The sequence below is a fragment of the Sphaerodactylus townsendi genome, linkage group LG02 (genome assembly GCF_021028975.2).
Source record: "Sphaerodactylus townsendi isolate TG3544 linkage group LG02, MPM_Stown_v2.3, whole genome shotgun sequence".
In the NCBI taxonomy this organism is placed as follows: domain Eukaryota; kingdom Metazoa; phylum Chordata; class Lepidosauria; order Squamata; family Sphaerodactylidae; genus Sphaerodactylus; species Sphaerodactylus townsendi.
Window position 1 is genome coordinate 102,612,563 of NC_059426.1, and position 14,737 is coordinate 102,627,299.

Below are 14,737 nucleotides of genomic sequence, written 5' to 3' on the forward strand. Positions count from 1 at the left end.
GGAGTGAAATTACATAAATCTACTATATTCCTGATAGCTGAGGAAGATGCTGCTTCTAAAAACTCTGCATATTTAGAAGGTTAAATCTGATCATATATTCATATAGAACCTGTGAAATGCACAGTGTAAGGTATTTTCTCCATCAAGACACTTGAAAACCTGGCAATTGGCTTGATTTAAGCATAATGCAGGTGAGGCACAAGAACTGACCAGAGTACCCTTATGAGGATCCAGGAGCTAATTTTGGGCTGGTACTTGTTAACCCTAACACAGTTAATAACCACACAGACTAGCAATCTCTGGAGTATACACAGATGGGCAGGTGTAGCTACTGTACACATATAACCACCCAAATTAACCAAGACACTGGATAAGCTTTTTTGCCTCACACACGTTACCTGTAAACCAGGCCTTTAAGTCTTATTACACAGATGAAGTGACTACCACAAGGTGGCAGCAACCATAGCAGAAAGGTTAGCATTAAGACCTATTAAAATGCAATTGACAGGAGTCAGGGAAGGAGGGTTTGGTTTCTTTCTTTTTCTTTTAAAAAGTGGATATTTTCCCCCACTTATAATGAGAAGAGGGTGATGATTACAAAACCTGTCAACTTTCACATTTCACAAGAAATTAAAACGAAGCAACTGGACGCAAGTGCGATCTCCTGCTTGCTCTTGGCCCTAACTGATATTTAAATGGCAAAAACAACATTGAACTCATCCAAAAACTTCATGTCCCTGGAGTCTCAGGGAGTTGACCAAAGAAAGGGTGGTTTCCACTTTTCAATTTATGATTTAAAAAATGTGTAAAAATATCAGTGAATGGGTATACAAGACAGACTTGACAAAGAGCGTGTGTGTGTGAAGTGCTATCAAGAAGCTCTCGACTCCTGGGGACCCTATGAATCAGTGTCCTCCAAAACAACCTACTGTTAACAGCCTTGCTTAGGTCATGCAAAATGAAGACTGTGGCTTATCTGATTGAGCCAAGCTATCTCATATTCAGTCTTCCTTTATTCCTGCTGCCTTCAACTTTTCCTAGCATTATTGTCTTTTGCAGAGACTTTTGTCTTCTCATTATGTGACCAAAGTACAATAGCCTTAGTTTAGTCATTTTAGCTTCTAGGGACAGTTCAGAGCAGAGTAGGACTGAGTGTTAAAAGGTAGTTCTTATTCTTACAGGTAAACTCTGTACTGTCATCCCTGCTATCTCCTGCTCAGGCTTCTCTGTATCAGGGTCGCAGTGTTTGTGCAGCTGCAAACAAGCCATTGAAACATTCTTACACCAGTCCAAAGTGCACAGATATCAGATTACTACACTGTTAGCTATTCATGGCAAATTGTGTGTCTTCTCAAAAACTTCACTGGTATATCTCCATCCACATATTCTAGGATTCCTGGATCTCTTTTATCAGTCAGCATTTTAACTGATGTAGGTATATTGTGTCATGACTGTTTAACCTGTTTACTGGCATTATCTGGAGCTTTTCCTACATGCTATTCACTGCGAGCCATAATTTTGCAGCATTTTTATAGGAACATATGCAAATTCATTCCAAAGGAACACAGTCAATTCTAGGACTCCTGCAGCAATACCCTTGCATTTCATCTCTTAAAAGGTTTAATTTTGAATGCTGTGGTCCAGGAGTTGAATATGGGAATTCAACCTGCTTGTGACAGCCAAACATTTAGGAACATGCAATAAGACCCAGACCAAAAGCCACAGCTTCTGGATATATGTCTGATGTGTTCGGAGAACATTTCCCAGGTGAACCTGAGTTGTCATTTAAAATGTAAAGCAGTTCTTTGGACCCTTCCACACATGCAGAATAATGAACTTTCAATCCACTTTCAATGCACATTGCAGCTGGATTTTACTGTGTGGAATAGCAAAATCTACTTGCAAACAATTGTGAAAGTGGATTGAAAATGCATTATTCTGCATGTGCGGAAGGGGCCTTAGTCCATCTGAAGTTTAAGTGGAAGTAATTCAGATTAATCTATTTGGAAGTTAATTAAATACAAGTATTCACAATTGTACAGAGCAAAATAATTTTAACTTTCAAATTTTAACATTCAAGTAAGTTTAAAAATACTACAGCAGGCAGGTTAGGCATTTTATGAAGCAATCCCCCCTGTAACTTTTGCCACAAAAATGAGTGCCTTTTCCCTGAACCCACTTCTGTTTAATTAATTGAAGCTACAAAGTATGAATAAAGTCTATTATAACTGGAATGCCTACCAACGTGAATTAAGAAAAAATGGAGATGAGCTTGCTATATTTAGGTTTATCTGAGCCATTTCTTTTCTTCATTCTTTTGAGACACTGTAATTCTTTATTTTTTTTGAGACAGTGGAGTTTTTGAAATATCCCTTCACAATTTTTAGGTATCCAGCAGGTTGTTAGTGTACTGAAAAGCAATCAGGATTCCCTTCTCCACCCCCCTTGAATTATCCATTCATATGAGAAATGGTCAGTAGCAAAATGATAATTAAAAAAAATACTCATACAACGATGATTACAGGGAGGACAGTTTGAAAGGAACACTGCTGTCAGCTGCAACATCATGCTGTGTATTCTGTTAGCTATTCCTGTCTCTGGTACTTGACTTGGGCATGGCCAAGAATAGGGTGTCCCTAAGAATAAGCTGAAGGGTAAGTGTTCTTGGCTCCTCACAGGGACAACTCCACCCCCTTTTAGCTCTTTTAGCATATTTAAATTTTATTTCTTTTTAATTGTATGGAATAGTATTTTATTACAAGCTGCTTAGAGTCCTATTTATTATAAATTGCTTTGAGTCCTATTAAAGAGAAAACTGGCCACTATTACCAGTGGTTCCGAATGGAAGCAGGATTCAAAACCAAGATTCAGCAGCTTAATCACTGACAATTTTCTGTACAGCATCATGTTTGCACTGACGCAGCATTATTGCAGCAAAACAAAGTTGCTAACAGTTCAAAGTTGTAACAAGTCAAAATTCTCAGTTCTATTAAAGCTAGGAACTGAAATATTCCTTGCTTTTTTGTAAAAAACATGAGAAACAGCTTGATAAATTTTTAACAATTTAAACAATTGCCTTATTCTTGTGAATAATAAAGAAGAAAGCCAAGTAACTCCTCAAATTCATCTTTAAAAAGCGGGGGGTGTGTGTGTGTGTGTGTGTGTGTGTGTGTGTGTGTGTGTGTGTGTGTGTACACACACACACGTATATATGCTATTCCAGGTGAAAGAAAAGGTTCATGCAGGTCTGCACAACTTGAGATCTAATAAACCAAACTCAAGGAGTTCAATAAATATACTTGTTTTGTTTTGTGTTTGGCAGCCTGCCCAGATAGTGGTCACACACTGTCAAGCCAAATACATGACAAGTAGATTGTATTTGGCTTGGCAAGTTACACATTGGGTTAATGTGATTGTATTATCTCTTAGTTTTTCCTACTGCTCTTCGTTTACCACATAGGTCCTCACCTGCAATCCTTCTCTGACAGCCTCAAGAAGATAGGGAACAATGGAGTAGTTCCACAGGTCAGTAAACCAAACTCTAGACCCATCTACATCTATTGGACAAGAGAGGAAGAGTCGTGGCCCTATGAGAGAAAAAATTAGTGCAGATTTCACTTTAACAATATTAAAGCACAAAATTACAAGAGAGGGAGAGAAACCAGAGGGGAAATAAAAACACAAATTTCTCCAGCAGATGCTTCAGAAGGAAGAACTTGGTTCCTGGAAGGACAGATACAACACAGAGATATTTATGATATCTCTTAATTAAGGTAAATATGAACATTTATTACTTACAATGAAGGAACCCATTAAACCCACTGCATAGCAAGCAGGAATTGGTTTAGAAGTTGGTCCCTCAGTATGCCACCTTGAGGAAATAGGTATTTAAAATGAAATTATCAAAGTTCCAACTGCATTCTATTCTTACATAAAAATCATATGATACTTTCTAATTGAGTCCATGATGTGGCATAAAGCTTTCGTTTAAATATATTTTTATTGTCCCTCACTGTTGTTAAAATTATATGGCCTCTCTGAAGTGCTGGAAAATATGTCAGAGATAGTTTGGACAGCTTACCAATCGTAACATCTGAAGAACTGTGAGCTTCTAGGAACTTGTTAAGGTGTTGCCAGACTTTGGGAATCCAGTCTATGATCTTAACCAGTTCTGCATTTCTCATTCTGCCACCAATTTCTGTTTCAACAAGTTTTCTTCTCAAGAAACGGCCAAGAAAACCCTTTACTGGCTCAGTGTGGTTGGCACACAGCACCCATCTGAAGTTATGGTGTAGCTGAAGATTAGGTGTAGAGGCAGTTGCCTGGTTCATTGTTCCAATAATGTAAGGACTATGAAAAACAAAGGGACCAGTATTTTATGTCTAGAACATTTCTTAGATTTTTTTTTAAATCATGGCTATGGCTGCTACCGTTTGTTACCACCATCTATCACAAACACAGTGTTTTGGAAACGTTCAATATACTCCCCCCCCCCTTCCTTCTAATCTAGCATTGGTTAAACGGCCTTGATGTTAGGGATCATAGCATTTTATCTTCTCAGCAAACAGAGCACTGAAAGGGGAGGTCTAGAGGATAAGTGGCTGAAGAACACCTCTATAAAACAGCTTAAAGGCAGAAGAAGTCTGCAGGCAACTAGCTAAGTAGATACAGAACTGAACGTGAACAAAAACAAATAAAGGACCCAGAAACACAAAATGCTACATGCTCTTGGAAGTAACAAGATTGCTATTACCATTTATGATACTTGCAGCTCAAGAGCCCGTTGAAGATCTCTCCCAGAGAGCTAACATGATGCAAGTTGTCCAGTATGATAACAAGTGGCATCTCCACAGAATTATTCTCACTGTTGCATTGGTCAGCAAGGTTGGAAAGATACTGGCGGAGTTCCTGCAATGAAGATGAGAAAGCAGAACTTGGTTTTCAGCTGGAAATCTTGGTAGAGATGACATTGTGAAATTCAAAGGTAACAGTGGCCTGCTCTGAACTGCAGAGAGCCAAACTTTTCTCAGGGGAAGCAACTTTTGGAATATCATTTATAAAAATAAAGCATAGGTAGCTTGAGATCCAGTGTGATGTAGTGGTTAAGAGCAGTTGGACTCTAATCTGGAGAACTGGGTTTGATTTTCCACTCCTACAAATGAGTGACAGACTCTTATCTGGCGAACTGGATTTGTTTTCCTGATGCTACACTTGAAGCCTACTGGGCAACCCTGTGCTAGTCACAGTTCTGTCAAAACTCTGTCTGGCCCATCTACCTCACAAGGTGTTTATTGTGGGGAAAGGATAGGAAAAGAGTTTGTAAGCTGCCTTGAATCTCCTTACAGTAGAGAAAGGCAGAATATAAATCCAACCTATTCCTCTTCTTGACATCCTAACTGCACAGCTGTCATTTGAACATGAATGATGTTCTCATAGTGACATCAGCTCCTTGAGGGGTAGGCAATTGCCACATCGCTTAGGCAGCCTCGTGATTGGGCAAGAAGTGAAATCTTCAGAGGGAGGGTAGATTCAGAACCATGAAAAGTGGAGCTATAGGACAGGATGAGGAAGACAGAAGAAGTGAGGCAGATAGGTTCATTGGCAGACTTTGCCTGGTAAAGCAGTCAGGATACCAACTTTAGTGTCACAAGTTTTTTTTTGTGGAAGAATCCCATGTCTAAAACTGTCATTGCAAAAATAGTTTTGGTAAAAGCAGAAGTGAGCTTCAAGAGTGAGGCAAAAAGCTGTACTCCACGATGTAATTACAGCAGATGATGGAGCCTCAGCATGCAGCTTCTATGTTGATCCCACTTTCCATTAAATAGAAGAAGTATTCCCTGTCTTCGGAATCAAGGCGACTGGTGTTGGAGTCCAGCCAGGCCTTCTCTAGGAGGAGACCCTCCCTTCTGGGCCCCAGAATTGTGCCTACCTGAGGGAGTCATGCAAGGAGGTGTGGGCTCACTGGTAATAGGTCCCAGCAGGGGAACAGCTGAAGTGGTGCCTAGGAAGATGCAGGAAGTTGCAGCCATGGGGAACAAAGCACCAAATGTTCTGGTTTTGCTGCCAATGATATCATCAACCAGCAACAGCTTGCTGGAAGGCAGCACTGGCCAGGAGAAGCCTTCCCAAGATGTAGAAAAGCAGGAGTTGGTGACTTCATGGAAACAGGCAAGGAGCCCAAGCAGCCTGACAGTAACCAGTGAGGGGATGGGCTCTTATGGGAGCTTGGCTCAATCAGTCTAGAGAAAGGGTGGTGAGATAATTCCTCAAAGCCCCAAGATTGCCTATAAAGGGGCAGAGAGAGGTACTGGCCAAGGGAAGCTGGTCTCCTCCTTTAGTTACTTCAGAGGTAGGTGGAGCCAGGGCCAGTCTAGGCCCAGATCCAAGGTGGTGAACCATAGGGTTGCATAAGAGAGGGTGGGAAGAAAGGAACGACTGAATATACAAGGTGGGACAGAAAGAAACAGAGTGAGCCAATTCTAGGAAGGGAGAGGAACTGAGTGCCAGAACCTCCTCTTTTTGCCATTCTGAGGCCTGTGGGGGAGTTCATCCAACCCCAACCAGGGTGTTAGAGGACAGGAGGACACAGTAGGCATGGGAGGAGCCTCACACAAGCAGGAAGCTGTTAAGGTTAGCTGTGGAAAGAAACACTGGCTAGAAGTTATTTGTGGCTTTGGCTTTACCCTGTTCCACATAAAGACTCAAGTAAAATTATAACTTCATCCACCATTTCCTCCTCTCCGCCCCCCCCCCACGTGCTCCACACACCCACTCATCACAGCCTAGTTTGGACTAGACAACAAATGGGGGGGCATGAAGTATGTGAAGGGGAAGACTGGAGGAAATAGTGGATGAAGTTACAATTTTACTGAGGTCTTGATGTGGAACATGGCATAGAAAGCTAAGAGGATGACAACCCACACTCCAAAATGTCCTCATTTTTAAATAATAGAAATATTTCTATCCTGTCACCTTTGGTGTACTTACCTTACTGGACTTGTGATCCACATTAAACGTTGCAATAGCACCATCGGTCAGTTCTCTGCCCTCTCTAAGCACCATATATTCTGACAGTCGATTGGCCAAGTATGTTTTTCCTGTGCCACTTGGACCAGATAAGATGATTCTTCTATGTTCCATTAAGAGTGATATGTAGCGCTGCAGTATAGGCTTTGGGATGAGAGATTCAAACACCAGACTGTCCAAACTGTTCTCTGCAATGCCTGTAACAACAATGATTTTTTAAAAGTTCTAAGTGATTTACCGAGGATTTATTACATCATGCATATGAAAAAAACAGCAGTGTTTAATGTGATATATTTTATAACATCCTTTAGACCTCTCCACCATCACCCCAGCTCCATAGTGTTGTCAGTCAATTCCTACAGAAAAAAAATACTACTACTTGCAAAGACACTTTTTAAACTGAAGTAAATTGGACATGTGAAATATGTGAAACTCCTTTGATCTAATATACACCAAATTCTTGTGGCTCAGTAAGAGAAAACATGCTTTGTATGTAGACAATTAATTCTTGGCATCTGAAGGTGCTGGGAAAGACTCTCTCTGCCTAATGCTGGAGAATAAAAATTTAAAGCTAGACAGACTAACAGTCTGATATAATATGGTTTCATATGTTCATATATGTGAACATGCACAAATGCTAATGTTTAGGTACATTCTCCATTGAACATAAAATAAACAAAATAGCTCTGTCTTCCTTACAAAGCCAACCTGTTCACTCTGAATATTCATTATACAATATGATGGAAATATCTTCTGGCAGAAAAATTTACATGTGAGAGAATTTATGCAATGTCAGCAGAGAAAAACTGGCCAACTGAGAAGGAAAAGCCAGCAATTCTTGAAAGCATGCAAATGGAATTTCAGCTGCAAGATTATATAAAGACTGAATTATTTAGTGCCTGAGCCAAAAATTATCAAGATTAAATATTTGTATGAACAGCTGTATCTCTAGAGGTATAAGTATTTTACTAGCTCCCTACAAAATGGCTGAAATGACACCTTTTAATCATATAACAATATCTGTATCAAGCTCAGTAAGCTTAGCAAAGTTTTTAATTCTCGGGGTCCTAAATCAACAATTGTTACATGACCATGAATTCAAGAAAAAGGGATAACAATACTCCTAGGACGAAGGAGTACTCAAAGAAAAGATCTTTGCAGAGCTTTGTCTTTTCAATGGATTTTTATTTCTTTACACCACTTCCCTGGCCCCTCTCCACAGAAACTGCCCATAGTGACCTACAAAAATAAAGAATAATAAGAACATGTTTTGTGTGCTGTCAAGTTACAGCTGACTTATGAGGACTCTCGGGTTTTCAAGAAAAGAGACATTACTAGCTGGGGCTTGCCATTGGCTGCCTCCCATGTCATGATGCTGGCATTACTCGAAGATCACCCGTCCAAATTCTAACCAGGGCTGATCCTACTTAGCTTCTGAGTTCTGATGAGATCAGACTAGCCTGGGGCAATCCAGGCCAAGGCAAAAAACAAACAAACATAGAACATTACAAAAAGGAACAAACCCTGCATTAAAACCCCAACCAGAACATAAACCAACATAAGATTTTGAGCAGCTGAAATCCTCAAGTTAAAAACAGCCTATAATTTTTTTAATGCACCCATTTAAGATGTTAGGTGATTCTTAAGGTGTGGCATACCGTAGGTGAGGAGCCATGACTGAAAAATCCCCATCACTATAGACTGAAGCAACTCTGCATAGGATTGAATTGTCAATTACTTACGGGAAATTAGGACCACAATCCTTGTACAACTACATGAAAATAATTGAAATACTTATTTTGAAGAATGTCTCCAGTACCAATGCCTTGGTTGCTTGGAGAGAGATCCGGCTCTAGGTGCCAACAAAAATAGCCTCATGTGCAGATGTCAGTACATGTTCTGGGAGTTGCCTGCTCCTGATATAAACAGAAGGCACGCACCCCATTCTTGTAGAAATATTCCATGAGCATAACGAGAAATTCCTTTCTTAGCATGCATACAGCTTTCCACAAACATCCCCATAATCTACAGCATTAACAATATCCTTGAACTCCAGCTATGTATTTTTTGACAGAAGGCAGGCAGCTACGTTGGATAACAAGGATAGCTTCAATTTTTTTGTATATCATAAAGCATATGAAGGAAAATGCAAGCTGCATGGGCTAACAAATACACTGGTCTTCAGAACGAGAGAGTGCTCTATCATCTATTCCAATTAGGAATATATAACTCCAAGCCTACCATATGTACTATTTCACCATGAACAATGTTGTGACTGTGCAAACCAATGTGTGTTCAATGAAAGGTGCTGTACATGCATTTACCACTCCAAGGAGAATAATACACACAAAAATGTTACTGCTTCTGAAATTGCTCATGATGGAGATAACCTGAGGAAGTGTGGCATGTAAGGAGTGAAAAAACAAAAGAAAATTATTACATATTTTCTGTTCCTTTGAGGTTTCTCCAAAATTGAGGCTTGGCAAGGCCTATAATTACACAGAGATATAGAAAAAATGGATCATCTGTAACTTACTTTTGATAGTGACTGAGATGGTATTGTTTTCACCAACCAGGTAGCCACAAGGCAGCAGCTCAGGTGTCTCTGCACTATTAGTGCGTACGATTTCTCCAATGCTGTATCCCAAGACGCTGTCTGAATTTAACCCAAGTTGACTCACAGGATCCACATGAATTATGTATTCCTGTGAAGTAGAAGGGGAAAAGAAAGAAATCAAGTAATCTTCCCTTCCCATTTCTTGGCCATAATAATGAAAGTTCAAAGCTAAATAGGTTTTTTAAAAATTTTTCAAAGGGAATTAATCCATAGAAGGAAGGTGTTATTGCCAAACAATGATATGGGAAAAGAAAAAGCCAAGTCCATTTATGTCAGATCAGATATTCACACCTGTTTGGTTGAGCATTTGATTAAATTTATAGAGTTAGGCAAAATCAATCAGCAATTCAGAATTCAACAATTCTGGGAATTCAGTACTTTTTGCATTATCATGACTAATTTCCTGGAATGCTACAGATAAAGACGATAATCTATGCCATCTTATTATGTATCTATGTTTTGTATTTAAATGTCAGGAGAAAAACAAAATGATAAACTCCTGCATTCATTGTATATTAGAGGCACCCCTGAGTACCAGATGGCAGGTACAAATAACAGGGGATATGTTATGATGCTTCCAGATGCATCTAGTGGGCTACTTTTAGAGACAGTGTTAGAAGAAGCTTTGATCTAATCTACTAGCAAAGGAGTTCTTCTATATTATAATGTACAAAGATACATGTGAAAACACATTAGGATTTCATCAGAAGGGAAATGTACAAGAACTTTACAATAAAAGTGAGTGTCTTAGGATTCTCAATTGGAATTTCATTGAACATACCAAAGTGAGACGGAATGTCTTATGGTCAAAGCACCTCCCTTCCAAAGACTTTGGATCTGTGAGGCTGGTTAAAAGGTAAAGGTAAAGTTTCCCCTTCAGTTGTGTCCGACCCTGGGGCACCACTGCGAGCAGTGATTTCATAGGCAAGCCTCTTTTGTGGGGTAGTTAGCCTTTGCTTTCCCCAGCTATTCTTTACCCCCTAGCTATGAGCTAGGTATTCATTTATTAACCAAAGAATGGATGGATGGCTGAGTTGACCATGAACCGGTTGCCAGGATATCTGACCCACAGGGGGATCGAACTCCTGACCATGTGAGTGGCAGTGCAAGCACTTAACCACTATGCCACGCAGCTCCGAGGCTGGTTACATGCCACTATCTAAATCTCAGAGCTAATACCATGGGCAATAAAAATTAAATGTGATAAGAACTAATTATGATAGTAGCTTTCCCATATTATGCTGATTCAGATACAGTAGTTTGTGGATCAGGGAACTCTCAAATAAATTGCATGTCTCAATATCCTCTACATAGGACTATGAAGTATTGTTAATGCCTGTAAGTGTAACAACAAAAAATTGTTTCCTATGTGAATCAAATAAGAAGCACTGAAGCAACACTGTTAGAAATATGAACAAAATTTTCACCACTTGCCTTGAACAGTCTTCGAACAACACCATCCAATACATCCCATTTGGTCTTTCCACTAACTCCAATACAGCCAATGAGGAAGAGACGAGGCCTAGAATCCTAAATATATAACAGTGTATTAAAAGACAATGGACTTGAGAAATCTTGCTGTTCCAAAGTGAAAAGTTGCCCACATTTGAAATATTTCATCATTCTACAAGCCCTGGTACTCCAGTCCTCCCAAACCTATGTAGATTGCACATTTCCAAGTTATGTGCAAATAGGGAAATAGGGGGAAATCTACTTATTAGCACATCATTCCCTCACTAAAGGTACCACACTCTTGGGCTCTAGTGCCAATATCTTCTAGCTTATAATCGCTCAGTAATCACGGATAACCAGCCATATTTACATTGTATGCAGAACAAGGCTGTACAATTCAAACTAGCATTTTAAATTGGCTTTAGAAACATATCAGCAGCCAACACAGTTAAGGGAATCAGCTGCATGTTTCTGCCTTCCAGTTGTACTAAAATATTTGAGGCTTGATTCCAAGCAATTTAATTGACAGCCAATCTATAATAGAAAAATGTTCAAAGTGACACAGCAAACTTTCTCCAAACCTGGCAACCGAGTGTTGTTGAGAGATGGGTGCTTCTTTCATTGCCTGATCTAGATCTTGGATTACTTCCCACTAATATTAGTTACTTTAAAAGTTAATTTAAAACCAGTGAATGAGAGAAAGACCGTAGGGCATTTTTCAGGTTATACAAGATTTATCTTGACGACACCTTCTTTTAAAGTCAAGTCTGCTTGGTTCAGTTTCCCTTTTATTCATTCCAAGTTACAGACACACTAGCAGGCCTGGACTGCGTGGAACTCCACAGCTGTGGCATTGTGTGTAGACCAGATTTCCCACTGTAACATTCCCATCAAGAGCAGCAATAAAAAAAGTAGTAAGGGGGAATGTCCTAGGAGGAATCAGGACAAAATTGATCATCTGAGAGTGGAAATTCTTCAGGTAAAATGGTCTTTCCACTCCAAGTTATGAGAATATGTTCAGTATTACATCCTTCCATTTCCTTTAGCTTCAGAATGTTGCAGATAGACAGAAAGAGAAACTGTCAGAAGACACTTTAAACAGCTGGCAGAAGAAACAGGACTAGAAATGGTTAAGATTATGTTGGTTTGTCTTGAAACCAAGGCGGATTCCGCATGGGCCAAAATCAGCGGTGTGAAAACGGTGTGAAAACAGTGTAAATCCTTTTACGCCATTTTAAACCATTTTATTCCATTTTCACACCATTTTCACACCGCTGTTTTTGGCCTATGCGAAATCCACCCAACATAAATATCTGCAGAAGTGTCCTAATAGATACTTAGAGATCTTCCAAATTACTTATCATCCCTCTTCTAAACTGAGAGGCTTCTGAATTGTGAAACAGACTGACTGCTTAACACAAGAGTGTAAAGGCAGGCAGGCAAGCAGGCAATATTATAGCAGGGCAGAAGCTAAGCCATGATGCATCAAACATTAAAGTATTTTTATACATTTATATCTAAACACTCACTATATTCTATTATATCATTATCTATTATAAACTGTGTCATTTATTAATTGTTTTCTGGAAAGAATCAAGATCAAGTTCTTATTGTGGCAGCACACACCGGGTCTTGACTTTACCTGATCAAATTCTTCTCCACACACAAACAAAAATTCCCTGTGTAGAAAAAATTAGAATGATTTTGGGTGCTGTGTGGTTTCCAGGCTGCATGGCCGTGTTCTAGCAGCATTCTCTCCTGACGTTTCGCCTGCATCTGTGGCTGGCATCTTCAGAGGATCTGATGTTGGAAAAGCAAGCGGAGTATATATCTGTCCAGGGTGTGTGGGGAGTGTCCAGGGTGGGTGGGGAAACCTTGTCTATGAGTAACAAAGGCGGCAACCAGGTCAATAGTTGAGGGCATCTGAATAGAAGTATGAGTAACAATGAAGACTATAGCCTGGGAGTAACCCTGTAGATAGCAAGGTCACTGGTGGGAGCATCTGAATAGAAGTATCCTGGCCTGTTTCTTTTGTCTATGGTCATCCTGTGTTTGTGTGGAGCTGGTTTGACACAGTCTTGACCCTAGTATTTTTCAACACTGGCAGCCAAGTTCTGTTCATTTTCAGAGTTTCTTCCTTCCTGTTAAAATTGTCCATGTGCTTATGGATTTCAATTGCTTCTCTGTGTAGTCTGACGTAGTGGCTTTCAGAGTGGTCCAGAATTTCTGTTTTTTCAAATAATATTCTATGTCCAGGTTGGTTTATCATGTGTTCTGCTATTGCTGATTTTTCTGGCTGAAATAGTCTGCAGTGCTTTTCGTGTTCTTTGATACGTGTCTGTGCGCTGCGTTTGGTGGTTCCTATGTAGACTTGTCCACAGCTGCATGGTATGCGATAGACTCCTGCAGTAGCTAGAGGATCCCTCTTATCCAAGAACAAGCCACATGAACAAAGATAAAGAGCCATCTAGAGGGAAGGTGTTCTTACCATACATCAAGGGAACCACTGATCGCATAGGAAAACTGATGAAGAAGCACAACCTACAAACAATCTACAGATCCACTAAGAAAATTCAACAGATGCTACGTTCAGCAAAGGATAAGAGGGATCCTCTAGCTACTGCAGGAGTCTATCGCATACCATGCAGCTGTGGACAAGTCTACATAGGAACCACCAAACGCAGCGCACAGACACGCATCAAAGAACACGAAAGGCACTGCAGACTATTTCAGCCAGAAAAATCAGCAATAGCAGAACACATGATAAACCAACCTGGACATAGAATATTATTTGAAAAAACAGAAATTCTGGACCACTCTGAAAGCCACTACGTCAGACTACACAGAGAAGCAATTGAAATCCATAAGCACATGGACAATTTTAACAGGAAGGAAGAAACTCTGAAAATGAACAGAACTTGGCTGCCAGTGTTGAAAAATACTAGGGTCAAGACTGTGTCAAACCAGCTCCACACAAACACAGGATGACCATAGACAAAAGAAACAGGCCAGGATACTTCTATTCAGATGCTCCCACCAGTGACCTTGCTATCTACAGGGTTACTCCCAGGCTATAGTCTTCATTGTTACTCATACTTCTATTCAGATGCCCTCAACTATTGACCTGGTTGCCGCCTTTGTTACTCATAGACAAGGTTTCCCCACCCACCCTGGACACTCCCCACACACCCTGGACAGATATATACTCCACTTGCTTTTCCAACATCAGATCCTCTGAAGATGCCAGCCACAGATGCAGGCGAAACGTCAGGAGAGAATGCTGCTAGAACACGGCCATACAGCTTGGAAACCACACAGCACCCAAGTGATTCCGGCCGTGAAAGCCTTCGACAATAAATTAGAATGATCTCACACATAAAAAAACTCAACTGGAATTCTTCTCCTTGACATACTTAATTGTCAATGTGAAGGGATTTTTTTTTGTAAAGAAGCATTTGATCATGTAAGTCACACTCATAATTTGAAACAGTACAGTGTAGATAGATTTACCCTCACAATGAGCATTATGCCTCAGTTGCCTGATGTTGGGCCTTTCTCCTTACAGCAAGAGAGGTTTAGAAATGATGACTGTTCTCAGAGTACGCCTAGTAGACTCACATCTCTTTGTTGTTCCTGTTAACA

At 40.1% G+C, this 14,737-nt stretch overlaps 1 protein-coding gene across 6 annotated transcripts in view; it reads right to left on the reverse strand.

Moving 5' to 3' along the window:
• The window catches only part of NAV2 (neuron navigator 2), a 325,098-nt gene that overhangs the window by 15,085 nt on the left and 295,276 nt on the right, over positions 1-14,737 (reverse strand). For all 6 annotated transcript variants that reach the window (XM_048486861.1, XM_048486863.1, XM_048486862.1 and 3 more), the window contains 6 exons: positions 11,078-11,173; positions 9,563-9,731; positions 6,988-7,223; positions 4,754-4,908; positions 4,082-4,350; positions 3,469-3,587 (listed from right to left, as the gene is read on the reverse strand). In XM_048486861.1, the coding sequence (XP_048342818.1) occupies positions 3,469-3,587; positions 4,082-4,350; positions 4,754-4,908; positions 6,988-7,223; positions 9,563-9,731; positions 11,078-11,173 (1,044 nt within the window). The remainder of the gene's footprint in view (positions 1-3,468; positions 3,588-4,081; positions 4,351-4,753; positions 4,909-6,987; positions 7,224-9,562; positions 9,732-11,077; positions 11,174-14,737) is intronic.